At 42.1% G+C, this 25582-nt stretch overlaps 1 protein-coding gene across 2 annotated transcripts in view; it reads left to right on the plus strand.

Moving 5' to 3' along the window:
- Window positions 1-23772, plus strand: part of LOC146799908 (uncharacterized) — a 123877-nt gene extending 100105 nt beyond the window's left edge. For both annotated transcript variants that reach the window (XM_085620840.1, XM_085620841.1), the window contains exon 4: window positions 12000-23772. In XM_085620840.1, the coding sequence (XP_085476966.1) occupies window positions 13070-14413 (1344 nt within the window). In that variant the 5' untranslated portion in view covers window positions 12000-13069 and the 3' untranslated portion in view covers window positions 14414-23772. The remainder of the gene's footprint in view (window positions 1-11999) is intronic.
- The last annotated feature ends 1810 nt before the right edge of the window (window positions 23773-25582 follow it).

Genomic DNA, 25582 nt, shown 5'->3' on the forward strand with positions numbered 1-25582 from the left:
TGAGTTAACCGATGAGTCAACCGATGATGAAGTGGTGCATCCTATCAGAGACCTGACCCCTGTAAAGAAGTGGGCCCCAACTGTCTGCCCATTGAGCTCTACAAGCTCACAGATTAAAAAGGTGCTCCACAACTCATGTACAGAGAAAGCCGAATGGCCGGCATTTTGGCAAAGGACTAGAGGTTGTCTAGTATAGTGGTCATAACTAAGAAGGGCAAGTCGCCAGGCAATTGTGCCTCTTACCAACTTATCTCATTATTAAACATAGAGGTCAAGATTTGCGCAAAATTATTGACTTCTTGACTGGTACAGGAAATTCAGGCACTGGTTCATCCGGATCAATCCAGCTTTATACTAGGGAGAAACCGATCATTGAACTTGTGACGCCTGCACGGCATCCTGGGTCACACAGCTATTATCCACGAGGATGCCCTAGTGCTTTCGCTTGATGCACGAGTGGCCTTTGACACGGTCGAGTTGCCTTTCCTGTTGAGGTTTTGACTAAACTGGGCTTTGGTCCTCACTTCATGTCATGTGTGAGACTCCTTTATACGGAACCTCGGTCTTAGGTCAAGGTTATTAAAGGCACGTCCTCGATATTTCAACTCGCACGAGACAGGGATGTCCACCCTCACCCTTGCTCTTTGCCTTGGTCTTGGAGCTACTATCCATATGGGTTAGGTCTGACTCTCTTGATAGAGGGCTGAGATGGACTGGAGAATGGGAGTATAAGATCCCCCTCTAGGCGAATGACATTCTGCTATATATCGCAGGCCCGACCTTTACTCTTGACAGAATAATGCCCATATTTACACTGTACCACCGGTATTCCGGTTAAACCATTACCTAGAGTAAGTCTCTGATTTATCTCCTTCATGGCTACGCTTATATAATGATTGTGAGGCTCATATTGTAGCAGCAGGGTTTCGCTACTTGGGGTTATATGTTACCTGGGTCTCAGGCACTGTTCCACACTCACAACCTGGAGCCACCGCTCGCCCGCCTGCGACGGGATGTCAACCATTGGAGAGAATTGCCTCTGTCACTTTTAGGGAAATCCGCTTTATTTAAAATAATGGCACTGCCCTGTTTTCTATATGCATTTCAGAACATACACTATTCAATCCCAGAATCCTATTTTCAGGCGATCCAAAGCGAAATCCATACATTACTCTGGAATGGTGTCCCTCACGGATAGCCGCTAAGAAACTTGTCAGGGGTTGGTATGATGGCAGGATTTCTCTGCCCGGCATGCAAAAATATTATTGTGCGACGTAACTTGTCACCATTAACCACTGGGCCCATCTCCCTGAGGAAGGACCCGCCTACCGGATGAATAGGAGGGTCCTGCAACCTGGATCTCTCTACGGGGAAACACATACCATGTCCTTTCCTAGCCCCACCACTGTCACGCTTACCCTCTGGCGCACTACGCTCAGTGCTTTGAGTTGGCAAGGCAAGATCACGAAGGCCACTTCCTTACAGGACACTGTACAGCTGGACATCTACCAAACAACAGGGCTTTGATAAGTGGGACTTAATTGGCCTGTCCTGGGTGGGAGATGTGTGGACACGGGGTGGGGTAATTTCATTCTCTGACCTCCAAAGTGAATAACAACTAGCAACCACTGAAACCTACTGATATCTTCAAATACGCCAAGCCATGCAGAAGGCGCTGCCAAGGGGAGAAGAACCCCCTGAGTTATCCCCTCTGAAGGATAGATGGCTTGATGAGCACATGCCTAAAAAAGTGATCCCCCTTACCTATAAACAACTCACCTGATCCCTTGGCTAGTTTACATGATCAATGAGATCTTGGGGGTTTGGAGGGTGATGAATGGCCTGAGGCCCTGGCGTCACCCAGGGAGGTGGCCATCCGATCAGTTTTGTTTAGAGCAACTGAATTACACAGATGTTAATATGCATGTACAACTTTGGTGAAAATGGGGATGGTCATGTCCACCTTGAGCCCTAAGCAATGTGGCCAGGTAGGGATGTACTTCCACATGATATGGAGTTGCCATGTGCTTCATAGTTACTGGGAATTAGTGATCACTTGTTTGTGGGAGTAACACAGAGATGTCTGCTAAGAGGTGTCTACTAAATGTTTGGGAGGCAATTGACCTTGCCCTAATGGATCAGATTTGGATGACTCTGGGGTTGATGGCACCTGAGCACAATATTGCGTGAATGTGGAGGGTGGAGCCAGCATCACAACTGAATGATTGGAAGCAAGCCATGATTTGGTGTATGTTGGCAGGGAGAGTAGCCTCGGAAAGCAGGAGCTGTCCTAACAACTGGACCAAAATATGTGGAAAATGGAATGATTATCAGGGTGGAATATGCACTCCACTTGAAAGTTCCAGTTGAGATGTGCTATGCCTTGAACGTCTAAATTTTAATGCCACATAGTGAATTTTGAGGGGAGCAGGAAGAGAGACTGAGGGTTCCCAAAAAGATTGGAGATGGTTACTGCATGCATGTTTCTTGCTGCCACACAATGTAATGATTACTGTCACAATGTTATTGTTTATTTTACTTGCAATAAAATAATTTAAAAAAATTCTCTCAAAACCATGAGGGTCCTGAACTTCTACATTGATAGCACAATGGAAAATTCGGTGGACCATCAGCACTTTCTGGGCTTCTCTGGGGGTGGGGGGGGGGAAGTAAGGGAAGGGGTAATCAATACAGAAGAGGAACGTTTCCATATGGATTGTCTGATGCATCAAGATCTGGTATAGGTGACCATCTGTTTATATGCTTACAAAGCACTGCTGCCTGCATAACCAAGTCCAGCAGGATGGGCATTTTGGCCAGGCTATCCTGCGGGATTTCCTGGTCTGATACAATCCACTGACTCACCACCTGGGGAATTATTGGTTGTTTTTTTGCAGAGTTTTATATAGCGCAAACTTGACCCGAATTGGGTATCAGAGCGCTTTACATAGCACCAGTTACGTTACATGAGAACACGCATTCATTTATGTCAGGCACAGGGAGATTAAGTGATTTGCCCAGAATCACAGGATGTTCAGCGTCATTGCCAAGACTCAAACCCAGTTCCATAGATTCGAGGTCCACCGCCCTAGCCGTTAAGCCAACTCCTCTCCTGTTGTTGCTTGGGTATCTATTAACAAGATGAGAAATCTGTGGTTAATAGTATCCGTCAGAAGACAGTGTTACATCAGTAACGCTCTTTCTGGTGGTACTGCAGATTCCTTGTTTGTGTCCAATATTTTTTAAACATTCAGTTGGTTCAGCCATTTCTTTCACCCTGTAGACGACTTTCACCACTTCCATATTCGTAAAAGGATGGGGCTTGTAAAAGGGATTTGTATCAACCTTTTACGATCATCAGCCCAATTTGTAAGACAGTCCTGATCCAATTGACATCTGCTAGACCCTTCTGGTTGCGGGGGTATATAGAGTTTGTAGGCTCTCCAGTCACCCTAAGTACCCAGAGCAACAACTAAGCAGCACTGTACAGTGGTTTTTCATTGAGAATTAAGTACAGACCAATTAATCTAGTGAAATATGTAGAGTGAAAAATGGGAATCAAGGAAACCTATGTATTTCTGAAATGGGCACAATATTTGGAGTTTAGGAGCAGAGGTTATTTGTTAATCTCTGAATTTGTGAGTACCCGTACTAGCGTGTGATTTAGAGGGTATTTTTCAAAATGTCTTCTTTCTTATACACTGGCCTACATTTGAAAGGCACAAATGCAGTGAAATCGAATTGATAATAACAAATGTTCTACTAGTCTATGCTCCCACAAATGTTCCAATTAAAATGATGCCTTCTTTGTGTGGGTAGACTGTGACAGGAAATGTTGGGCCAAAACACAACATGGATACATTACTTTTAACACTCAAAACTGACCCTTTTTTGTTGCAATGTTAGTAGCTGTAGTATTTGGATCTAGGGAAACCTAGCAAACCTGTAAAAAAAAAAATAATCTAGACACCTAAGGGTATGCAGGGTGGGCTGACTTGCATGGTTTTCATTAGGTTTTACTACCCACAATCCCTTGCAAACCTCAAACTTTGATTACAAAAAAGAATTTTCCTCACATTTCTGTGTTGGAAAGTTCTGGAATCTTCAGTGAGCCACAAACTTCCTTCCAATCGGCTTTCCCGCAAGTCTCCCAATAAAAATGGTACCTCACTTGTGTGGGTAGGCCTGTTGCCCGCTAAAGGAAATGGCAACATGGACACATCACATTTTTCCAATCAAAACTGACCCTAGTTTTGCAAAGTAGGTAGCACGGGATTTTGGGCCCCATGCGCAGATGGCACCTATGGAAACCTAGCAAACCTGTACATTTTTAAAAACAAGACACCTAGGGGAATCCATGAAGGGTTGACTTGCTTGGATTCCATGAGGTGTTTTTACCCAACAATACATTGCAAACCACATACTTTAGCAGAAATCAAACCTTTTTCTTACAGTTCTGTGATGGAAACTTCCAGAATCCGCATAAATCCACAAAAGTCCGACCACCCATCATTAACTAACGTGTGCCGCTAAAAACACAGCCCCTCTAGTGTGGCTGGGCCTAATGCCTATGACAGGAATGGATCAAACCAAGGTTAATTGAAGCCCTTGCATGAAGACTCCTATTGACCTCGGATTAATCCGTCCCTGTTGCTGGACCTAGGCCCAAACTCACAAGTGGCGCAGCGTTTTTATTGGCACAAGAAGAGCAATGCTGGGTTGTAGGAATTTTGTGGATTCTTGCGGTTTACAGAAGGATTCATCACAGAAATGTAAGGAAAATTCATGATTTCAGGCAAAGTTTGAGATTTGCAGGGCATTATGGGTAAGAAAACCTCATGGGATTTAGACAAGGCACACCACCCTGGAAACCCCTGGTTGTCTACTTTTCAAAAATGCCTGTGGTTGGTCGGTTTCCATGGGTGGCAGCTGAGCATGGCCCCAAATTATGCCCCGTTTGTGTCAAGGTCTCTTCGCCCACCCACACAAGTGAGGTACCATTTTTATTGGGAGACTTGGGGGAATGCTGTGTGGTAGGACATTTGTGGCTCCCCACAGATGCCAGAAGTTTTCCTCGCAGAAATGTGAGAAAAATCTGTGGTTTTAGTCCATGCTGGAGGTTTGCAGGGCATTGTTAGGAAAATGGCATGTGGTGCTTGTGAATCACACCGCCATGGACTCGCCCAGATATCTAGTTTTCAGAACTGTCTGGGTCTGGTGGGTTTATCTTGGTAGTAGATTACCAAAGTCCAAAAGGCGCAGCCATTCACCATATCAAGTGGGATGATACTGGAAGTTAGTCACACTCTCCTGGCCCATATGTAAAAACCGCCCCCAAAAGAATCAAATGTCATCTTGCTTGCCACTGGAAAGGGATGCTTTAGTCCGTAGGCGAGCAGAAAAACTGTTGAGGTTTTAGGGGTGAGTGTAGGGCCTGATGTTAAGATGGGAAAGACCCGCCCCATTGTTTTATTAAAAATATTTATTACTGACATACAGTGGGCTTTCTGCCCTCTGGGAGGCAGATCAGGTTGACACCATCTGCACCCGGGGTGGGGGAGGGCTGAAAAACTGTTGTCTCCTTCAGTTGGGGTGTGAGCATTACCATTTCCAGGGTTGGCAGCCCCCAACCCTCTATTTGTGTTTTTTTATTTCCCTGGCAACTAGAGGGCTATCTGCCTCCCCAAGGGGGCAAATCAGGGGGGTTTACCCCATCTTCCCCTCAGGAGGGCAGGAGTGCAGAAAGAGTGTGTCTCCATTTATTGGGGATGAAATTATGGCCATGTCTATGGTGGGCAGCCTGCACCCCTCTTTTTAATTCCCTAGCGTCTGGTGGACTCTCTGGCCCCTGAAGGTGCAGATCAGTGTAATAACCCCCATCTGACCCTTCTTGGGTACAGAAAGGCTGTTTACCCTTTTATTAGGGGTGGGGGCCTGCCCGTACCCATTCTGGGTAGCCCCACCTCTCTATTTGTATTACACAAATTATTCCCTGGTAGGCTTTGTGCCACCCAACACCCAGTGGGCAGAAAGACTGTTTACCCTTTTATTAGGGGTGGGGCCATGTTGGGCATCACACAACCCTCTATTTATTTAAATAAAAAGATCCCTGGTGCCTAGTCCGCGTTCTGCCCACCCCCACCCCCTTCCAGAGGTTGGGGGGCAGATCATGGGCCATTGCCCCATATGACCCCCAGGGTGGGCAAAAAGACTGTTAAACAGAACGGAAAACTTTCCTACAGAAGGGAAATAAATGCAATTGGATAATAAAATCCTTTCCAGAAAATAAACAAGGTCTGTGTCGACTTCCTAGGTCCCTAAGATGTTTCATAATGTTACTCTGTCAAAAGCTGAGGTAAGGTTTATTAAAGGTCCTATGAATAGATCTTGGTTTGGCTACTGTACACTTGTTTATAATAAGATGCAGGTTTAAACACTCATTGTTTGTGCACAAACCAGGTTTAACCCCATATTGTAGATCTGAGAGAATATTGTTTTTATCAGCCAGGTGCTTAACCTATTTAGAGTCACCCACCCTATGACCTTTACTACGGAGTCAATTAAAGATATTGAACTGTAGCAGTGGGGTCATTCTAATCACCCTTTTTAAAAACCAGTATAATTACAGATGTTGACCAGGATAACAGAATACCTTCGGCTGCTGCATTTAGTGTCTGGATAATTAGTAGACCACAGACAAAAGGATTGGTTTACAAATAAATTGGGGGGGGGGGGGGGTCATCTGGTCCTGGGGATTTGTTCTTAGATTGCCATAAGAAAACATCTTTTACTTCTCATAGTGAAAAGACTATTTTAGAAACACCCTCATACAAGCCCTTCTCATCTCTGGAGGGGTCTAAGAGATTCAATTATGAATCGCTTTAAAGATTTTAACCCAGCTGTCGGGCGTAATATGAGAGCAAACAGTGCCATGATCTAGATACAAACATATTTGGCAGTTCACATTCTCCCAAAATAAATAACTGTTGGTAAGACAGTTGGCTTGAAGAAGCTGTTCCTAAGTTTTATGGTTTAGAAAATGATTGCACCTTGTTACCTCAGATTTATAAATAGTTCAACGTCTTATCCCCACTCAGTGTAATGCTATTTTTACTGTTGCTTTAGATGTTTCTGACCTATAGTTATTGTGTTCCTAAATTATTACATGTTGCCGTTGTCTGCCCTTTTGCAGTTTATCTGAGTGAATGTCTGGGACGGTTTCATCTTGCAATCTCACATGCATTTTATAATATATGTTCTGTTTGTGGTTGAAGATGGATGGAGTTGGTGCTGCTGGATCGCATTCATGAAATATATATAAGTTGTCTGCAGGTTGCTATTAGGGGTGGGTGGTGAACTCTGCACTGCCAGATGGAGTTTGCAGAGTTTTGCCAACTCTGCACTCCTCTGGGAGCACGGAATTCTGCAAAAAACAGCCCACCCCTAGGTACGATGCATTTACATCGCGCTCCCGACAGAGACAAAGAACAGGACCCTGGTGCTATGTTACACATATTTCCTCACTTTCCCTGAAAGAGAAATCCGTAAGGGAACATATTAAACCCAGAGATCCAATGGGGGAGATTCAACTTCTAACATAGTATCCTGAATGAATGAAAATCGTATAAAGCGCACGAATACCCGATGGCGTCTTGCCGCTGAGTCAATCGGAAGGGAGCATACGAGATCCAAGTCCTAAGGATTCGTTGGTTAAACATCCACATTTTAAGGTTCTTTCTGAACGCTAAAAAGGTAGGTGCATCATTAAGCTCCGGAGGCAGAAGATTCCACAATTAGACAGTGGTTCTGAAGTATCTTCGGCCTCCCCAGGTGACCTGTCTGAAGGAAGCGCCCATTAACAGGTTTGCTGTACTTGATTGAAGAGTTCTGCTCGGGGAATACCTTATCAAATTGCCCTCAAATAGGCAGGAGCATTTCCTTTGATGCATATGTACGCTCGGCATAGATCCTTAAAGGAAATTAATCCTCATTCAGAGAGCAAATTTCGCATGCATGGGAGCGTAGACATCTGCAGTGTCACAAAAGTCCTTTTGCTTGATAGTGCTAAGAATCGAGCTCAGCGCAGGGAAGGGGGCAATGCACGTAGTGTTCTAAATACTCTGTGAACCCAACTAGCAGGTAGTAGATGAAACCCCAAAATCCTCGGTATATGAAGATGAAACTGGAAGATGCCAAAAGGAAACTGTTCATTGAGTACGCCTTGTTTGAATATTAAACACAAACACAACACACACCAGGAAACTTATGATCTGGTGGGTCAGCATGTCGTGTCACAAATGCAGCAAAGGACACCTGAACACCAACAGAATCAGCATGGGCAGAGCACTATGGCACTAGGATGTGTGCCCTACCTGCCCATGTTGGCACCATCCATACACCGCCCTTCCATCCTGGGGCGATTCTGACTGCACGAAAGTCTGCATGTAATACACAAAGGTAGGTGGACTGCATCGGTGTCCCAGGCTGCGATGCCACACTCAACTCACCGATCAGATTCATGTGAGCTCCTTTGTCCCTTGCATTTCTATGGCTCAGGGTCCACTCCCTCCGGGTCTCAGAGTCACACACTGGCCACCGTCTAGACGCGGGGCAGAAAGATGCACCTGGACTCCCTGATGTGCTATCTCGCTGGAACTGCTCCATGCTCAGGTCTCCATGGATGATCATCGCGCCAACCTTCAGCTCTTTGAAAACTAGTGTGCGGTGGTACTTTCCAGTGACAAGAAAGCTGCACTTTCAGCAGATCGCATCATCTCCCAACTACGGATCGCAGAGCAGGAGGAGTGTCATGATGAGATCCTTCCTTAGCAGGGAGGGATGTGCAGGAGGCGCTGGGAGACGGTACAGCCGGAGTGGCGATAACAGGAGGGAATGAAGGGCGTGATAGATGGAGGGGGAGAGGGAGAGGAGACATGAGGTTTTGCAGTGAATTGGGCGGCAGAGAGGGGAGGAAGGGTGAAGAGGGCAGTGGAAATATAGGTAGTGGGGGGGGTGAAAGGTAAGAGACCGAGAGACTGTTGTAGGGTGGAGCGAAACTCCGCGGAATTCCTCTGAGTTTTTAGTGCAACTCCACAGAATTCTGCATAGTGCAAACCCCCAAACTCTGCCCACCCCTAGTTGCTATTCAAGTGTTGTAGGCAGGCTTCTGGACTTGTATGAGGCTCCTTGTCTGTGGTGTTGTGGCTGGTTGATAAGCGTCTTTCCTGAGCTGCTGTTCTTGTACATCGCATTAAACAGAGATGTAGATTGAAATGGGAAAAGTCGTTGGCTCCCAAAACGTTTTTGGGTGACAGTTTTAGTTGCACTGATTGCACCAGTAAGAAGCACTTGTCTCTTTTTATGTATTCTGGGTTGTGTTTGATGATCCACAAGCTCCCAATTTCTGGTGCAGTCACAGAGCATGTATTTATTTTTTTGCAATTTGTTTTATTAGTCTATAAATACAGACAACAAACATAGTGTGATGTGGGTGATATACCAACCTGACAAGGTATCAATTATAGTGTAATATATATTTGCAAAGTATAACCGTTCTAAATCAGTTATACTTAATATCTACGAGGGCACTCTACTTGAAGACCATCATTTATTTAATCAAATGCTGTCATATTTTAGAGAGGCTAGATTTATGAGGCATAAAGCACTTAGTACAGCATTTTACTTCCTGTTCCCAGGTCCACATTACATTTAGGGTTATTCTTATAGGCTACTTATGAATCTTTCCAGCAACATGCCAGTAAGCCATAGCTTTAAGCCACTTGCCGAGCCATGAACCCGATGGGCCAAGTCAGTGTATGGCTGTTCTTCTCCTGCCTGATAATAGGGTCAAAGCAATAAATGTATTTTGTTGTTTAAAACACCCTCATTCAATATGTTTTATTCTTTTCTCCTTAGTAGAGCCCTAGTAGTGGACAAGACTATCTTATTTGTATAAAAATCTGCTGTGTGATTTCCACACCTGGTACAGTTGTATATCTTATGTAGATCCTTGGGAGCCACGTATACTATGTGTCAGTTTAAATGTGACACTCCTAGAGCTTATTGTAGCATGTGCATGAGCCCTGAGCCAGTGGGCTTCAGTTAGCCCCACATATCTTCCTCTCACTTGGATGGCATTGGCTGAACTGGTTGCTGCCTGTCTGAGTTCAGCATGGCCTGTAAAACACTAAAATCTCAGGGTCATCTCAAATGATTGTCAGCCGTTTGTTCAAGACTGGAGAGTTGTGACCGAACTTTCAACATGCCAACCTTACTGCCATATCTAATGCGAACACAAATAACTACCCCTCCCTAAATACCAAACCGTTAGTGTGCCATCTTCAAGCTAATAAATTCAGCATTTTCAAACACACAACCAGTCTAGGTACATCCACACTGTGTCCACCAGGACATGTTAACTTCACTCAAATGTGTCAGTCCCTCTAAAGAGCTTTGGGTGGATATAGGCATTGCCTGGCCACTCTCTGCAGTCAACCTACAGATACTATTATCATTCAAATGCCACCCAATCCTCTTTTCAATCTATGTTTTGGTTTTCATTGTGAGAAGGATTCTATTTCTATTTTCCAAATAGCCATGTTGTGTTTTGTTTTCTTTGTGATGTTATTCTTTCCTAAGATATAAACGTGATTAAGTGGAAATGTATTCAATAATTGTCTTGCTGTGCCCTAGGACTTAAGCTGTAACTAACGGACCGGCTGCTTTTGTTGCCATTTATAGGACCATGGACGCTTGTTCATACTGGACTGTTACTTTTGGGGCAGGATCAAGGCTTATTTGCATACTAATATTTTTGTGTTTAGTGGCACAGTGATTACATACATAGGCCTTGATTTTCGATGCTTGCAAAAACAACAGTTGATGGACAGAATGTAGAACAATGGCATACATTCACCCCAGTACAGAGATCTGGGCCTAAATCCATCGTTTCTTTGCTCACCATGCCGTTCCAGTTTGAACCCAGCCATATGCAAATCAGTCTTGACCCTGTGCCCCATGGGAACAGTCCAGCCCGAACTGCCAAGCCAGGTCCTCCCTGGACTGGAACCAAGCATCCTAGGACCGGTTTCGGGGTTTCACCCCTCTTCAGCCAGGATAGCTTGATTCAAGTTGCATGGAGAGCAAGGGACCCACGTCTGGGCATACCCTTCCCACTCAGGGTGACAAATGCAAAAACAACAGTTGATGGACAGAATGTAGAACAATGTTCACCCCAGTACAGAGATCTGGGCCTAAATCCATTGTTTTTTTGCTCACCATGCCGTTCCAGTTTGAACCCAGCCATATGCAAATCAGTCTTGTCCCTGTGCCTCATGATTTTAGATGCTGGCAGTAAAGGTTACTCCTTTCTGCCAATCAGGAGGTCTGTTCACCTAATTAATAGACATATGGGCCTTCACTATGTAGACAGCGGAGACTACTGAGTCTCCTCTGCCTATATACCCCTCTGACGGCCCTACAAAGAAAGAGCTGTTGGAACATTAACAGTGTGCTTGCCAAATTTAGAGTACAAACCGCCACCTAAAACATGGTGGTTTGTAAAAGTTCAAACTTTTTAATGGCCCCCTGCCATGAAAGAACACTTCCTTAATGAGGGGCTTGTTTTCTTTTTTTTATTTTCATAAACAAAATCCTGCTTTGGGATTTTGTTTTTCAAAATAAAATTGCAAGTGGGCAATGCCATCATGCTGATGGTGCTGCAAGGGACCCTTTCAATGAATTTACAGGATCTGCCATGATGGTGGGTCCTGTAAATGCAAGAGATGTCCACTGGGCTGCCAGGGATCTCCAAATTTGGCGGGCATAGTACCCTCACCATGGAAGGTTCTCTGCATGGTGACTGTACGGACACAGTCCAAAAACATCTAAATCAGGCATATGGTGTACAACGTATTAGAAAACAAGTAGTTATGTCTTCTGCATAGTGTTCTTTATGTTGCTTATACATTCAGAGATTACAAATATTTTTGTATCCACAGAGAGCAGATTCGAGAATACATACGATGAAGAGTAATGAAGAAAATACGTTAATACTTGAAAGCTGTCCAATATTCAAGAAGAGCTCGAAATAACGGCAAATAGTAATCATAGATATAACAGCACTCTAAAAATCTTGTATCTCATCAGACAATTCCTGCAAAAAACATCAAGTGCAATCCGGTGGCTTAAAGAGGCTGGGGACACTCATCCAGTATTAAAAGATACCGGATATCGCCCTTCGTCCAAGATAACTATTAGATCCTAACAGGATAAGATCCTAACAGTATAACATCCATAGTGTGGACCATTATAAACTCAGATTTGTTTATGAACCCTACAATCTGTAGAAAAAGACCATAGGTGTACAAAATGAGTCGTGAAGCGGACTTCTGAAAGTTCTACGAAATAGGCTTTGGCTAGATACATTGCAGCACACTGTCCTAGAATGTAAAGACTTGGTAACAAGGCTTGTTCTTTGTATGTTTCATAAATATTGCCTGAAGTTGAAGATACAGACTATAGTAAAGAAGCTGTGAGTTTTATTTCTTTGCTCCCAGACTTTAAACATTTTAATTTGCGTTGAAGACACAAGCCCTGATAGATATATTATCAGTCTGGCAAGCATGCCAGTGACCATTCAACATCATTATTATAGAGAGAAAAAGATACATTGCAAATACTACACATTTGTAGTGAATGTTAAAATACAGTCAGTTTGTCAGCAACCACAGTAGTCCGTTGGGAAACACATTAAAAGGATCCATGGCAAAACATAACTGACCCTCTGCCACTAAACCTTAGAGAGAAAAAACATACATACACAACAAACTTGAGAAGAGCTTTTGTTTCTCCTCACTACTAAAGCAGCATCAGCAAGCATGCACTGGGAAAAACCTATAAAGACACAGTGAATGCGTCAAGAGTATTTATAAACCATCACAACTACGAGTTCACCCACAAACAAATATAAGAAAAACATACAGGTGCGTGTTTGTGAGAAGAGTTTTAAAATCTCATCATCCCTACATTGTCAGCAGCAGCAATTCAGTAAAAAACCTATTTATGTAAGATGAGTTTAAATGAGCAATCTGCTCTACAGGTCAAATATCAAACACATACAAGAAAAAAAGGAAATACATGCAGTGAATGCGGAAAGAACTTTACTCTCTCAGGACATCTAAATATCCATCTTCGAACACACACAGGAGAAAAGCCATACAGGTGTAATGAATGTGGAAAAAGCTATACCTGTTCATCAACATTAAAGAGCCATGTGCGATCACACACAGGAGAAAAGCCATACATCTGCAGTGAGTGTGGAAAGAGCTTTGCTTTCTCAGGAAAACTAACGATCCATCAGCGAACACACACAGGAGAAAAGCCTTACTGCTGTAATGAATGTGGAAAAAACTTTGCTCATTTATTATCACTAAAGAACCATTTGCGAACACATACAGGGGAAAAACCATACACCTGCAGTGAATGTGGAAAGAGCTTTAGTAAGTCTGCAAATCTAAAGAGCCACCGGCTAACACACACAGGGGAAAAACCATATGTTTGCAGTGAATGTGGAAAGTGCTTTACTCAGATACCTAATCTAAAGAAACATCAGCGAACACACACTGGGGAAAAACCATTCACATGCAGTGAATGTGGACGGAGCTTTACACAAAGAGCAACCCTAATGCTCCATCAGAGAACACACACCAAGGAAAAACCATACACATGCGGTGAATGTGGAAAGAAGTTTCCTTTTTCATCTTGCTTGAAAGGCCACCTACAAACACACACAGGGGAAAAACCATATTCTTGTAGTGAATGTAGCAATTGCTTCATTAGTTTATCAAAACTAAAGATCCATCAGCGAAAACACACAGGAGAAAAACCATACTCTTGCAGTGAATGTGGAAAGAACTTTCGTCTGTCAGGAAACCTAAAAACCCACCAGCGAATACACACAGGAAAAAACAAATCGTACATCTGTAGTGAATGTGGAAAGTGCTTTGCTGAGATACATAATCTAAAGAAACATCATCGAACACACACAGGAGAAAAACCATTCACATGCATTGAATGTGGAAAGAGCTTTGCTCAAAGAGCATCCCTAATGCTCCATCATAGAACACACACACAGGAAAAACCATACACATGCAGTGAATGTGGAAAGAGGTTTCCTTTTGTAACAAGCTTGAAATGCCACCTACGAACACACACAGGTGAAAAACCATATCCTTGTAGTGAATGTAACAATAGCTTCTCTGAGTTAGCAAAATTAAAAATCCATCAGCGAAGACACACAGGAGAAAAACCATACTCTTGCAGTGAATGTGGTAAGAACTTTCGTCTGTTAGGAACCCTAAAGATCCACCAGCGAACACACACAGGAAAGAAAAAAATCATACACCTGCAGTGAATTTGGAAAGACTAAATCAGCACATCTAAAGAGCCATCCGCAAACACAGAGACAACCCATACACATGCACTGAATGTAGAAACAGCTTTATTTTTTCATTTGCCTTAATAGTCCAGCAACATATGCACACGGAAAAAAACATACATATGTAGGGAATTTGTCAACATACCCTAAATGCCATCAGGGAGATCACATGGAAAACATAAAATATTCAGCATGCGTTTCACGTATTCATAAATTCTCTTAAGGCACCACCTGTAAATTGTGAAGAGATTTCATGATTTATTGGTCAATTAGTGAACACACAAAATGGGAAATAGCCTTCTCTCGTAATGGATGTGGGAAGAGCTTTCATTGTTTTGCATCACCTGTGTATAAGCAAATTCAACACAGAGGAAAACCAATACACATGGATTGAATATGGGGTGAGTGTCAGTCTATCCCAAATTTATAAGTTACTGTCATCAAATACAAACACATCCAAGAAAAATATGGGAAGAGTTTGTCACTTTTCAGCATGCAAAAGTATAAGGTTTGTGAAGAAACCGTTTCTGGACCTCACTAATGTCAACTAAGCTTTCTATTACTGCCCTTCCAAGCTTTGGAAAAATGTTGGAACACCTTGATTCCACCCTCCCGCTGTTGAAGATGCCTTATATGTGCTAGTAGAAGAGAGATCTCTTTGTTCCTATTGCTCAGTATCTCAGTAACCTTTAACATTGTTTTCCAGTATATGCATGCACCTACAGATGGTAAACTTTAAATTCCAGGTAAATTTCAATTTGTAATCTTTGTTATTTTGTTTTAATAGACATCCACATGACATTGATTCATCTGTTCATCCTTATGATGTCTCTATTTCTTTTTTAATCAAAAACAACTGTCTGTGTATTTTTTAAACATGTTTGATTTCACTTACTGTTAATAATACTTGTTATACCTGTAAATAACAATCCAGTTTAGAAATATTGTTTCTGCTTTGTGAGCAGATTCCACTTTAGTATAGATATTGTTATCGTTCCTTTTTGCCTTATTGGACAATTTTGCTAAAAGGATTTCATTTTTATACATATATCCTTTTTTAAGCAGGAATTTTCACTTTCATAACATTCAATCTGTAGTGCACACTCTGGCACAAGAATGATTTTTGAGACATAAACATTGCTTTTATTTCTGATATACTCTGGGAGAAGCACTATGTCATTCATAGGTTCAACACACTGGACTGTACCAAATCTGCAGGGGATGGGGTAAGAGAATGAAGCTTATTTTTAGGAAGTCAGAGCATGCATGTGACCCGGATGGACAATGTACTGTGAGCTGGTACTCACCGGCTGGACGACAAGCTCTTCCAACTAAGATAAAACAACGTATGCGTTCTCCTGCTATGCAGGACTGGAGGTTTTTGCCTTGCTTAAGCTGGGAGTGTTTCCTGCTCCAATAATGTTTTTAACGTTTTTAATTTCAAACTTTTGTCAAGAAAGCGGGACCCTTGTAAGGAAATGGAATGGCTTTCACTAGGCCAGCTCCTTTTGTTTCAATGGAATGCCGCTTTTGCCTACAGTACATTTGACTTTATTAAATGTCAGGAACAATTACTTTTTTTTAATTTTGACAGCGATTTATTGATCTTGCACCGTTCTTTGTTTGCAAAAGTTTTATTTTAAGTTTGTCTCAAGAATTGAAATCTATAGATTAAAAAATTCCAACAAAAGAAAACGAATACCTTTGCATCCACCACTTAAATGTAAAGTATTTGAGACAAAAGACCCTTCACTAAATAAAATTCTAGAGGAAATCCAGGCAGTTAGGAGCTGTGTAGATGTCATTAGCCTATATATTAAACATATTCAAAGGGATGTTGCTACCCTCTCCTTGAAAATCTCTGATCCTCTCGGACAATGAAATTAGGATAAAAAATAATCAAATTAACATTAATCAATTATCTCTTCTTGGCTCAATACTTTCTCTAATTAACAAGCAACTTCTTGACTTAGAAAATTGCAAACGACTGTATAACCTCCAGATGTTTTACCTTGAAGGGTAAGTTGAGTGCCTGGCATGCTTATGTGAAAATACTCCAATCAAAACTGTTAAACCTTTTTTTGTAGAATGACTTGAAGTTGATAAGGCTCCTTCGTCAACGAAGGAAGGCAAACCACAACAACTTTTTTTCAAAGTACTACATCATCACCACCTTGTCATGACAAGGAAATTCCTTATGGAATGGTGGATGGTAATACGATCTATATTCATCAGAACTTTGAAAAAGAAATGGTAACCATCAGTAAACAATTTACAACCCTTTTGTCTCCATTCTAGAATTTAGGATATAAATATAGCCTTTTTGACCCTTCGATCATGCAAATCTTTTAGATGGATTAATAAAATCTTTCAGTAATTCCGAAGACGTAATTGAGATTCTTGATCAACATCATCCTATCATCCTATCAATATTTGGCAACAAGATGTAGTTGATTTGTAGTTTATTTGATTCATACTGCTGGGTCCTCTGTCGCACATCTATCATTTGTAGCTGGTTTGTAGTGTCGCATCACTTCTCCATCCTATGATTGCCCCGCTGGGCTTCGCTACTATTAAATATTTCATTATTTATGTTTGTTCTGTGTTGTATGTTATTTGTTTTAGTATGTCCTGAGATACTTTTATTTCTTTTTTTATCAATACTTCTCATCTCATTAATCTTTTTCTTCTCTGATTCTTTCTCCCCTTTTCAGTCATTTTTATGACTTCAGATTGTCCATCCTTAAAGTATTTCATTAGATGTCAAATGCTTCAGACATCTGATTAAGCATAGAAAGATCAATTAATATTTCTTTTTGCACAGTGCTGATATATGTATGATTCAGAAAATTGATGTGATTGATAGGATCTGATTCTCCATGATTAAAGGTCAGTTTGGAGGTTTTGTTTTTTTCTCTCCTGACAAAAAGAGAAATGGTGTGACAATTATTTTTTCTAAGAACTTCCTCTTTAAATTTTGCTAATTGTAAATTACAGATTGATAAAATAGTTTTGTATTTACTCAGTATTTATGGTCCTACGACAGATGAGCCAATTGTTTTGAAAGCGGTTACTTCTGAAATTATTAAGCTTGACAGTATTCCTTTAATTATTAGATAAGACTCATATTTTTAGATCAGGCCCTCTATTGAATAGACTTTCTGTGTCAAAGTTTAAACCTTCTTGAAAGTTTCCTGTTTGAATTTTTTTTTTAAAAACACAAAATGATTAGATATTTGGAAACTTCATTTTCCCACTAGTAAAGAATTTAGATTTTTCTCAAATCCCCACTCGCCATGTTTCTGGATTGATCAGCCACTGGCATCTTGAGGGAATCCCCTGGCTCAAGATGCTTGCAATTGATATTTTACACCACGCTATGATATATTTTTAAATTAAAATATGCCAACTCTGGCTCCATAAATCCTACTGAATAATGAATGCTGATATTCTTCTCAAAGATGAACACATCAACAAATTAATATATTATTTTACACAGTTTTTTACTGTTGATGCAGACAATAATATGTCAAATGTAGCCATGTAGGATGTGTTCAAGTCTTATAATAGAGGTTTAACTAGGTCTTTGACGGTTAATGAAAACAAACTATTCACTCATAAATAACTAATTCATAAAATGAGATTACCAAATAAGAAAGGTTATTTTCTCCTCAAATAATATGGTTTATAAAATAGAACTACATAAATTAAGATACAATTATAACTCATTGGTTGGCAAAGATGCTGGCCTGCAAATATCAAACAATAACGCAAAGATTTATTTCCAAGCCAGTAGATCTAGGAAACTCCTTGTTAATTATGTAATAAACATGATAAACTACGAACACATTCTGTTTTCTCAGATTTCGGACAATTGTTGACATCTTTCAAGGATATTTTATCCATACTCACGACAATATAGATTCTTAAACTCTCCTAAGTTCTCTCTTGAAAAGTAATCTGCAATTGCTTCACTTAATTCTTGAAAATCATCTGTCCCAAATGACATTCCTGCTGCGTTATATAAAACTTTCATCACACAATTATCATCCTATGTGCTTACACTTTAATATGTGGCTGTAGCTGGTTCCTTTTCTAAAGCCTTGATTGTAGTTTTTCCTAAGGCAGATACAGATTCCACAATTGTTTCCAGATACAGATCATTATCATTAGTCAATTAGGATGGTAAAACTCATGCTAAATGTATTGCTACTACACTACTTGGTCTGCTAATTCACACTGACCACGCCGCTTTTATGAGACAAAGGTTATCTGTGCATCAGACTTGCTTAACATGACCTTTCATCTATAGTACAAACCATTAGGCCGACTTGCAGTAGGTGCAGAAAAAGTACTTGATAAAGTTAATAGGCAATTTTTATTTCAGGTTATATTGCTGTAATTTTGGTCAGCCTTTTATAAACTTGATTAGAGCTTGTTATATTTCTCCTACAGCTAAACTCTTAGTTACTGCCCAAATTTCTAACTCCTTCAACCTCTTTAAAGGAACTAGACAGGGTTCCCCCTTTCTCCCCTTCTTTTCCTATTCGCTATTGAACCTCTACTTAACCTTATATGGAACTCTCCTCGTAATAAAGGTATTATATTTGGCAACACTACTGATAAGACTTCAGCATATGCTGATGATGTTCTATTATTTATTTCTGATCCAGAGACCTCAATCCTTATAATAATGGACAGAATTAAAAATTACTCAGTAGTTTCAGATTATTTTCTTTAGTGTAAATAGGATAGCATTGTTTCCTCCAACTGCATGATGCACATCAAATATGATTAAACAATAGAATAATGTCTGGTGTCCAAATAAACTTGAATTCCTCTGAATTCTTTTCACAAATACTTAAAGTGTCATTCAAAAAGTTAAAATAAGAAATAGATCTTTCTTAATCTTACTTAGTGAGGGTAAATTCAGTCAATTAAAAATGGTGGTTGTACTGCAGATATTGTATGTGCTATATATGTCACCTCTAAGTCCTGTTATCCTTTTATAAATGGTTGCATTTAATTTTTATGTTCACCACTCTGCCTTTATTGTATGACCGGGTTCCTCTATGGTTCAAAATACTACTGTAATTAAGTTTGTAAGTTTGTAGACTTATATAGCGCAGGTTATCACCGTGAGGGTATACAGACACTGTCCACGAGCATGGTGAGATTAAGTAATTTGCCCAGAATCACAGGATGGTGCACCCTGGTGCCGAGACTCAAACTCAGACCCCAAGCTCCCCTGTCTGCAGCTCTGGCAGCTGAGCCACATCCTGTACTATTATGTGGGTTAAACTTGAAGATTTAACTAATCACTTTCCCTAATTTCGATTTGAACTATCTCTATCTCAATTACAAAAACTTTTAGCAATCTCCAGTTAATAAAGCTACAAAACTAGCTCTCTTGTCGCATGATGAATCTTTTTTAACTAGTTTTTTTTTTTTTTTTGAAACCGTTTATTACAAGTCTTAAGAGTATACAAGTATGGGCCTACAACCTTCCGGCCGGCCGCTAGCAATGATAAGAACATACGACATACATTTATGGAACACGTGGTGTTACAGAGGAGCATTTCTCAGGAGGTAACCACGTCAAAAGCCACATCATCCAGACCCCATTATACGGTTTCATTTTAAATTAAGAACAACAAGAAAACCACACCAACAAGGCAACCCACAATCGGAAATAGCAGCACGTGCTCCCCCAGAGGGGGGATCCCAACTATCCACAGAAGTCTAAAGAGGGGGAAGAGAACAGAGCGAGGACTGGGGGAACCCAATGCCCGGCGGCGGGGGAATGAGTCAGCTAAGGGGATGGGGCTGGCGAGGCGTCAGGCAGCAACGGTGGTGCACAGATACCCCCGCGGTAGGCGTTCCAGGGGCCCCATACTTTCACCCATGTCGCAGGCTTACCCCTCGCCACATACACCACCTTTTCTCGAAACATGCACCAGTCCATGTGTTCTTTCCAGGCCGAGACCGTCGGGGGCCTCTGGGATCCCCACAGTTGAGCAATATCACGCTTGGCTATCATATATCCCAGAGTCACCCACCACGTCTGCGGCGCCGAGTAATCAGTCGGTTCCCACACATTCAACAGGCATCTCCTCGCTTCAGGCAACAGCGCCACATGCGTAACCAGTCGCAGCACCTCATGTACACCACGCCAGAACCCCTCCACCTCCGGGCACTCCCATAAAATATGCAGAAAGGTCCCCAAAGCACCACACCCACGCTTACACAACCCATCTCCAGCATAGCCCATACGCAGAAGCTATGGCCCCGTCATGTAGACCCGGTGGAGTATCTTGAGCTGGACGAAGCGAAGGCGAGCCGGTATGGCCACCTCCTTCGGGGAGGCCACCGCGGAGGTCCAGTCCTCGTCGTCCAACTCCAGCCCGTCGGCAACCCAAGCCGCACAAAGGGCAGTCAACAGGCCCGAGCGGTCGTTTATCAGCTTTTTGTATATCAGTGAGATCGTGCTGTCCGGGACGTGCCCATCCAGCATTCTATCCTCCAGGGGGGAATATTCCGGGATGGAGGCAACGTCCGAGAAGACGGAGCCCAGCGCATGACGGATCTGCAAATACCGAAAGTATTCACTGCCCTGCAACTGAAATTCCGTCTGCAGCATATCGAACGTTTTAAATCCTCCCCTCGTCCAGAGATCCCCCACTTTACTGATACCTATTATGTCCCACTTCTCAAAGCCCTTAGAGGTCCACAGGGACCCTAACCGCTCAGACGCGTATAGTGGTGACGCCCGGGTCAAACGGTCCTTCCACCCCATAGCTGCATTGGCCGCGTGCCACACTTGCACCATGACACGCGTGGGGCCCGTCAGACGAGCGTCGGGCGCGCTAGAATAGAGCGCTCGATTGTAGTCGCCACCTGGCAGGAGCATCTTGTCCATTTCGAATGCCGGGTTTAAGGCGGGCCCGTATAGGCCATGGTTAATTGCAGCGAGCTGGGTTGGCCCAATAGTACCGTTTAATATCCGGGAGGGCAATCCCCCCGTCATACCATGGGAGCGTCAGCTTCGCCAGGGCAATACGCGGCCTCCCGTCCCAGAACAGGCGGCGTTGCAGGCTCTCCACCTCACGGAAATAGCGCGCCGGGACGAAGTCCATAGTGTTCTGCAAAGCGTACAGGAAACGCGGCAGAGACATCATCTTGAACAATGCCGCCCGGCCGAGCGGCGAAAGCGGCAGGCGCCGCCAGCGTGCGACATCTACCCGCAGGCGCTGGAGGGGGGGAAGCAGGTTCCGTTCATACCGGGCCTCCGGGTCCAGAGTAATGAAGACACCCAGGTACCGAAATCCCTGCGGGGCGATCTGGATCGGACAGCCCCGCGGGAGAATAGGAGCCTCCCCAGAGAGAACATACACGCACGATTTAGCCCAGTTGATGACGAGACCGGAGTTACGACCAAATGAATGTAAAACATCAACCAGCACTATAAGTGATTTACGTGGGGAGGCTAGGTACAGAAGGATGTCATCAGCGTATAGGGATACGCGGTCCTCATACTCGGGGGTCCAACGGAGACCACGGATGGAGGGCTCCCACCGCAGCCACTCCGCCAGGGGCTCCAAGGCAAGCGCAAAAAGAAGCGGCGACAAGGGACAGCCCTGTCGCGTGCCCCGGCCCAGCTCAAACGGGGCCGATACTCTTCCGTTCACCACCACCTGCGCCAATGGGCCCGAATACAACAATTTGACCCAACTGATGAATCCTGGGCCAAATCCAAACTTCGCAAGCATCGCCCAGATGTATGGCCACTCAAGCGTGTCAAACGCCATGGTGGCGTCCAAGGACGCCAAAATGGCCGGTTCCCGTATAAATGGGACGCGCGCGAGCACCCCATGCAAACGCCGCAGGTTAAGGGCTGTGTTGCGATGGGGAATAAAGCCAGACTGGTCCTGATGAACCAGATCTCCCACCACACCGACCAGCCGATTGGCCAGTACCTTGGCGAGAATTTTGGGCTCCGCATTCAGTAGTGAGATAGGCCGATAAGAAGTAACCCGGTCCCGAGGTCTCCCTTCCTTGTGGATCACCACGATTGTAGCCAGACGCTGGTCAAGCGGGAGGGAGCCCAGCGAGTGGGCCGCCAGGAACATTGCGCGGTTTTTATACTAGTTTTAAACATTCTTAACAGACCTCTTTATGGTTAAATCCTGCTATTAAACTCCATCATAATATATAAATTATTGAACAAATTGTATAGAGTCCAGAATTGTTTACTTGTCCGAAGAAAGTCAATGTAATATTCTTTTTATCATTCACTGATTTACTACAAAAGGTTTTTTTCGACTCTTTCCTCTGAACTCCCTAATCATGGAATTCTATGCAACTCCATTCTTCATTTTTTATAATGTTATTCCAGTTGTTATGGTACTTTAAATAGAATTGTCTTTAAATATTTCTCATCACTATGGTCTTGTTGCATCCAAAGTTTGCAAGAAAATATTATCCCAGTTTCTTTATATCAATCAAAGAACTACATTCTTCATTTTGTATAATGTTATTCCAGTTGTTATGGTACCTAAAATAGAATTGTCTTTAAATATTTCTCATCACTACAGTCTTTTTATGTCAAATGTTTGCAAGAAAATATCAATCCAGTTTGCTTATATCAATCCAACCTCTTTATTACACTGTTTATGGCCTCCTGTTAGACTGTTCGAAGCTAAACTACTGAATTGTCACATTTGCTGGCATTGTCATGTTACTAATGGTTCTTTGAAGCTTTTATTTTTTTTTGACTGCCCAGTGTTATATATGCTTTTTGGTCCAACATATGGGCTATTATTTGGAAAATCTCAACATTTCTATTAAATGGTCCAATTTATTATATGTAAATAGTTTGCTCTACCTTCCTGTATATCTGTCACTAATCAGGCGTTATTTAATATATTTGGCAATTAAATCTATTTTGTCTAATTGTAAAGATGCTAATTTATTGTCTACATGTACCTGGTGGACATGGATTATATTTACACGACCAGGTGATAGAATTTCTTTTCCTCATCCTACTCTTACATTACATAAATATGAAATTTTGTGGAGACATCTGAACTAATGTTTTTCAAAATGTATAATATTTCATAGGTATTAAAAAGTATTGATCTAAATTATAGTTTCTATTACTAATACTGTAACTTCATAACTATCTTATTGTCTTTTGATATATTATATACACTCGTATACTGATATGATTTATCAATGCTTCATATGACTTTATAATTACCAGTAATTTGTTATTGTTTTTTCTTTCTGTACTTTTTAAAAATGTTTATTGTACTTAATAAAATATTTTGAACTCAACTTATTTTTAGAAAAGTAGAACCTTTATGAAAAGCTGTAAATAATGTGCACCACTTCTTTACCAAAGCATAAGCCTTTTTTCTCAAAAATACTAAACTACATGTAAGATCAATCATCAGACACTCCACAAACTTCTATGTTAACTTGATACTATCTAATCTCCATTGACAATGATTTGGAATGTGGGGACCCCAGGACTCAGCCCCCACTTTACTTCATGTCTATATGGCCTCTTTGCAGCGCTGGCTCAAACCTGGGATCTGAATGTGGTGTCATCCGCTGATGACACCCAGTTAGTTCTTTTAATTACATAGACAACTCTGCTACAGACAATTCTCAAGGCTGCCTTCTGGAAGTGGCAGACTGGATGTTTAGGAACAGCCTCTGTCTAAACTCATATAAATCTGAGATCCCAGTCTTCAGCATCTCCTCTCCAGTGGATACTGAGAGAATTTGGCTGACTGAACTGGGTGTCTCTCCTACCCTCACGGCCAAAAGCGTGGGTGTCAAATTGACACCACACTTTTTTTTAAACCGCAAGTCAATGCCAAAACCGGTACATGCTTTGCAGTACTGAAATCTCTCAGGGCTTTATTCAAATTTCTACCCGCAAACACTCGCTAATGTATCACTCATGCCCTCTTAACATCTTGGCTTGATTATGCAACTGTCCTGCTCCTTGAGGCACCTCAAGGGCTTTCTAAATAGACTACAGCGGGTCCAAAACGCCACAGCTCGCCTGATCCCTAATGTCCCAAAATTCAACTCGGTCTGAAAGGGACTGAAAATACTCTTCTGGCTTCCTCTCAGTCAAAGAATTAATTCAGAGAACTTTTATTCACTTTTAGAGCTGTGAATCTGACAGGCCCGAGCTATATTCAGAACAAAGTGAAAAGATATCTGCCCCACAGAATTATGCGGCCTGCTCCCCAAAATCTGCTTGTCGTCCCAAGAATACCCAAATCCAGAGCAGGAGGCTGGGCTTCACCTTATCGGGCACCCAGCTGTGGAATTCGCTGCCTGATTATCTAAGAAATATACAGACAGAGTTCTTGTTCAATGATCAGCTAAAAACTCAAATTTTTAAAGAACGGTACGTATAGTCCCCCAGTCTCTGTCTTAGACATTTCAACTAGTCCTTCTGGTTACTTTACCTGCCACTAGCGCCGGGACGCCTCTGCTGGAGCAGCTGTCGCGCTCTATAAAACAATGTCATTCATTACACAACCAAAGCAGCCTGCTTGATGAATGATTTGATGGTCTGTTCTGGAGATCATGCATACTGTCTACCACACTGGAGAACTTTACTCTATATGGAAGGTGAATCTGTGAAGGACCAGTATAATGTTCAAATAGTTTCTTTTTCTTTCACTGTATTTGTTAGGTTAAAAAAGCTACTTTATACAGGGAATATTTTCATGGTGATTAGGACTTTTTGTGAAATACTTCTTTAGAAACTAATGTTAAACGAAAGGCAAGTTTTGCTCAGCAGCTTTGCACATTATGGTTTACGTCATGCTGTATTTTCATGTGCAGTAGTGTTAATTGCAAAGTTATTTAACTATAACCAAAGCACAAGGGGTTAAATCTGTGCAGTGTAAAAAAATGATTGTAATCAGGCTTTGTGTGTAGGGCCACGTTGATTAATTTTGTACAAAGATTTTAGAATGGAATCTTTGATGCATCAGGCCTCTCAAAATCAGAAAGATTTTACCACACCTACAGGTTTAGTGACTTCAATGATCTACTCAACCTAACTGTAAAACATTTGTCTTATAATCGCGTCTCAATTTGTGTGATCCTTGGCAA

The sequence above is a fragment of the Triturus cristatus genome, chromosome 8 (assembly GCF_964204655.1).
Source record: "Triturus cristatus chromosome 8, aTriCri1.1, whole genome shotgun sequence".
Taxonomy (NCBI): domain Eukaryota; kingdom Metazoa; phylum Chordata; class Amphibia; order Caudata; family Salamandridae; genus Triturus; species Triturus cristatus.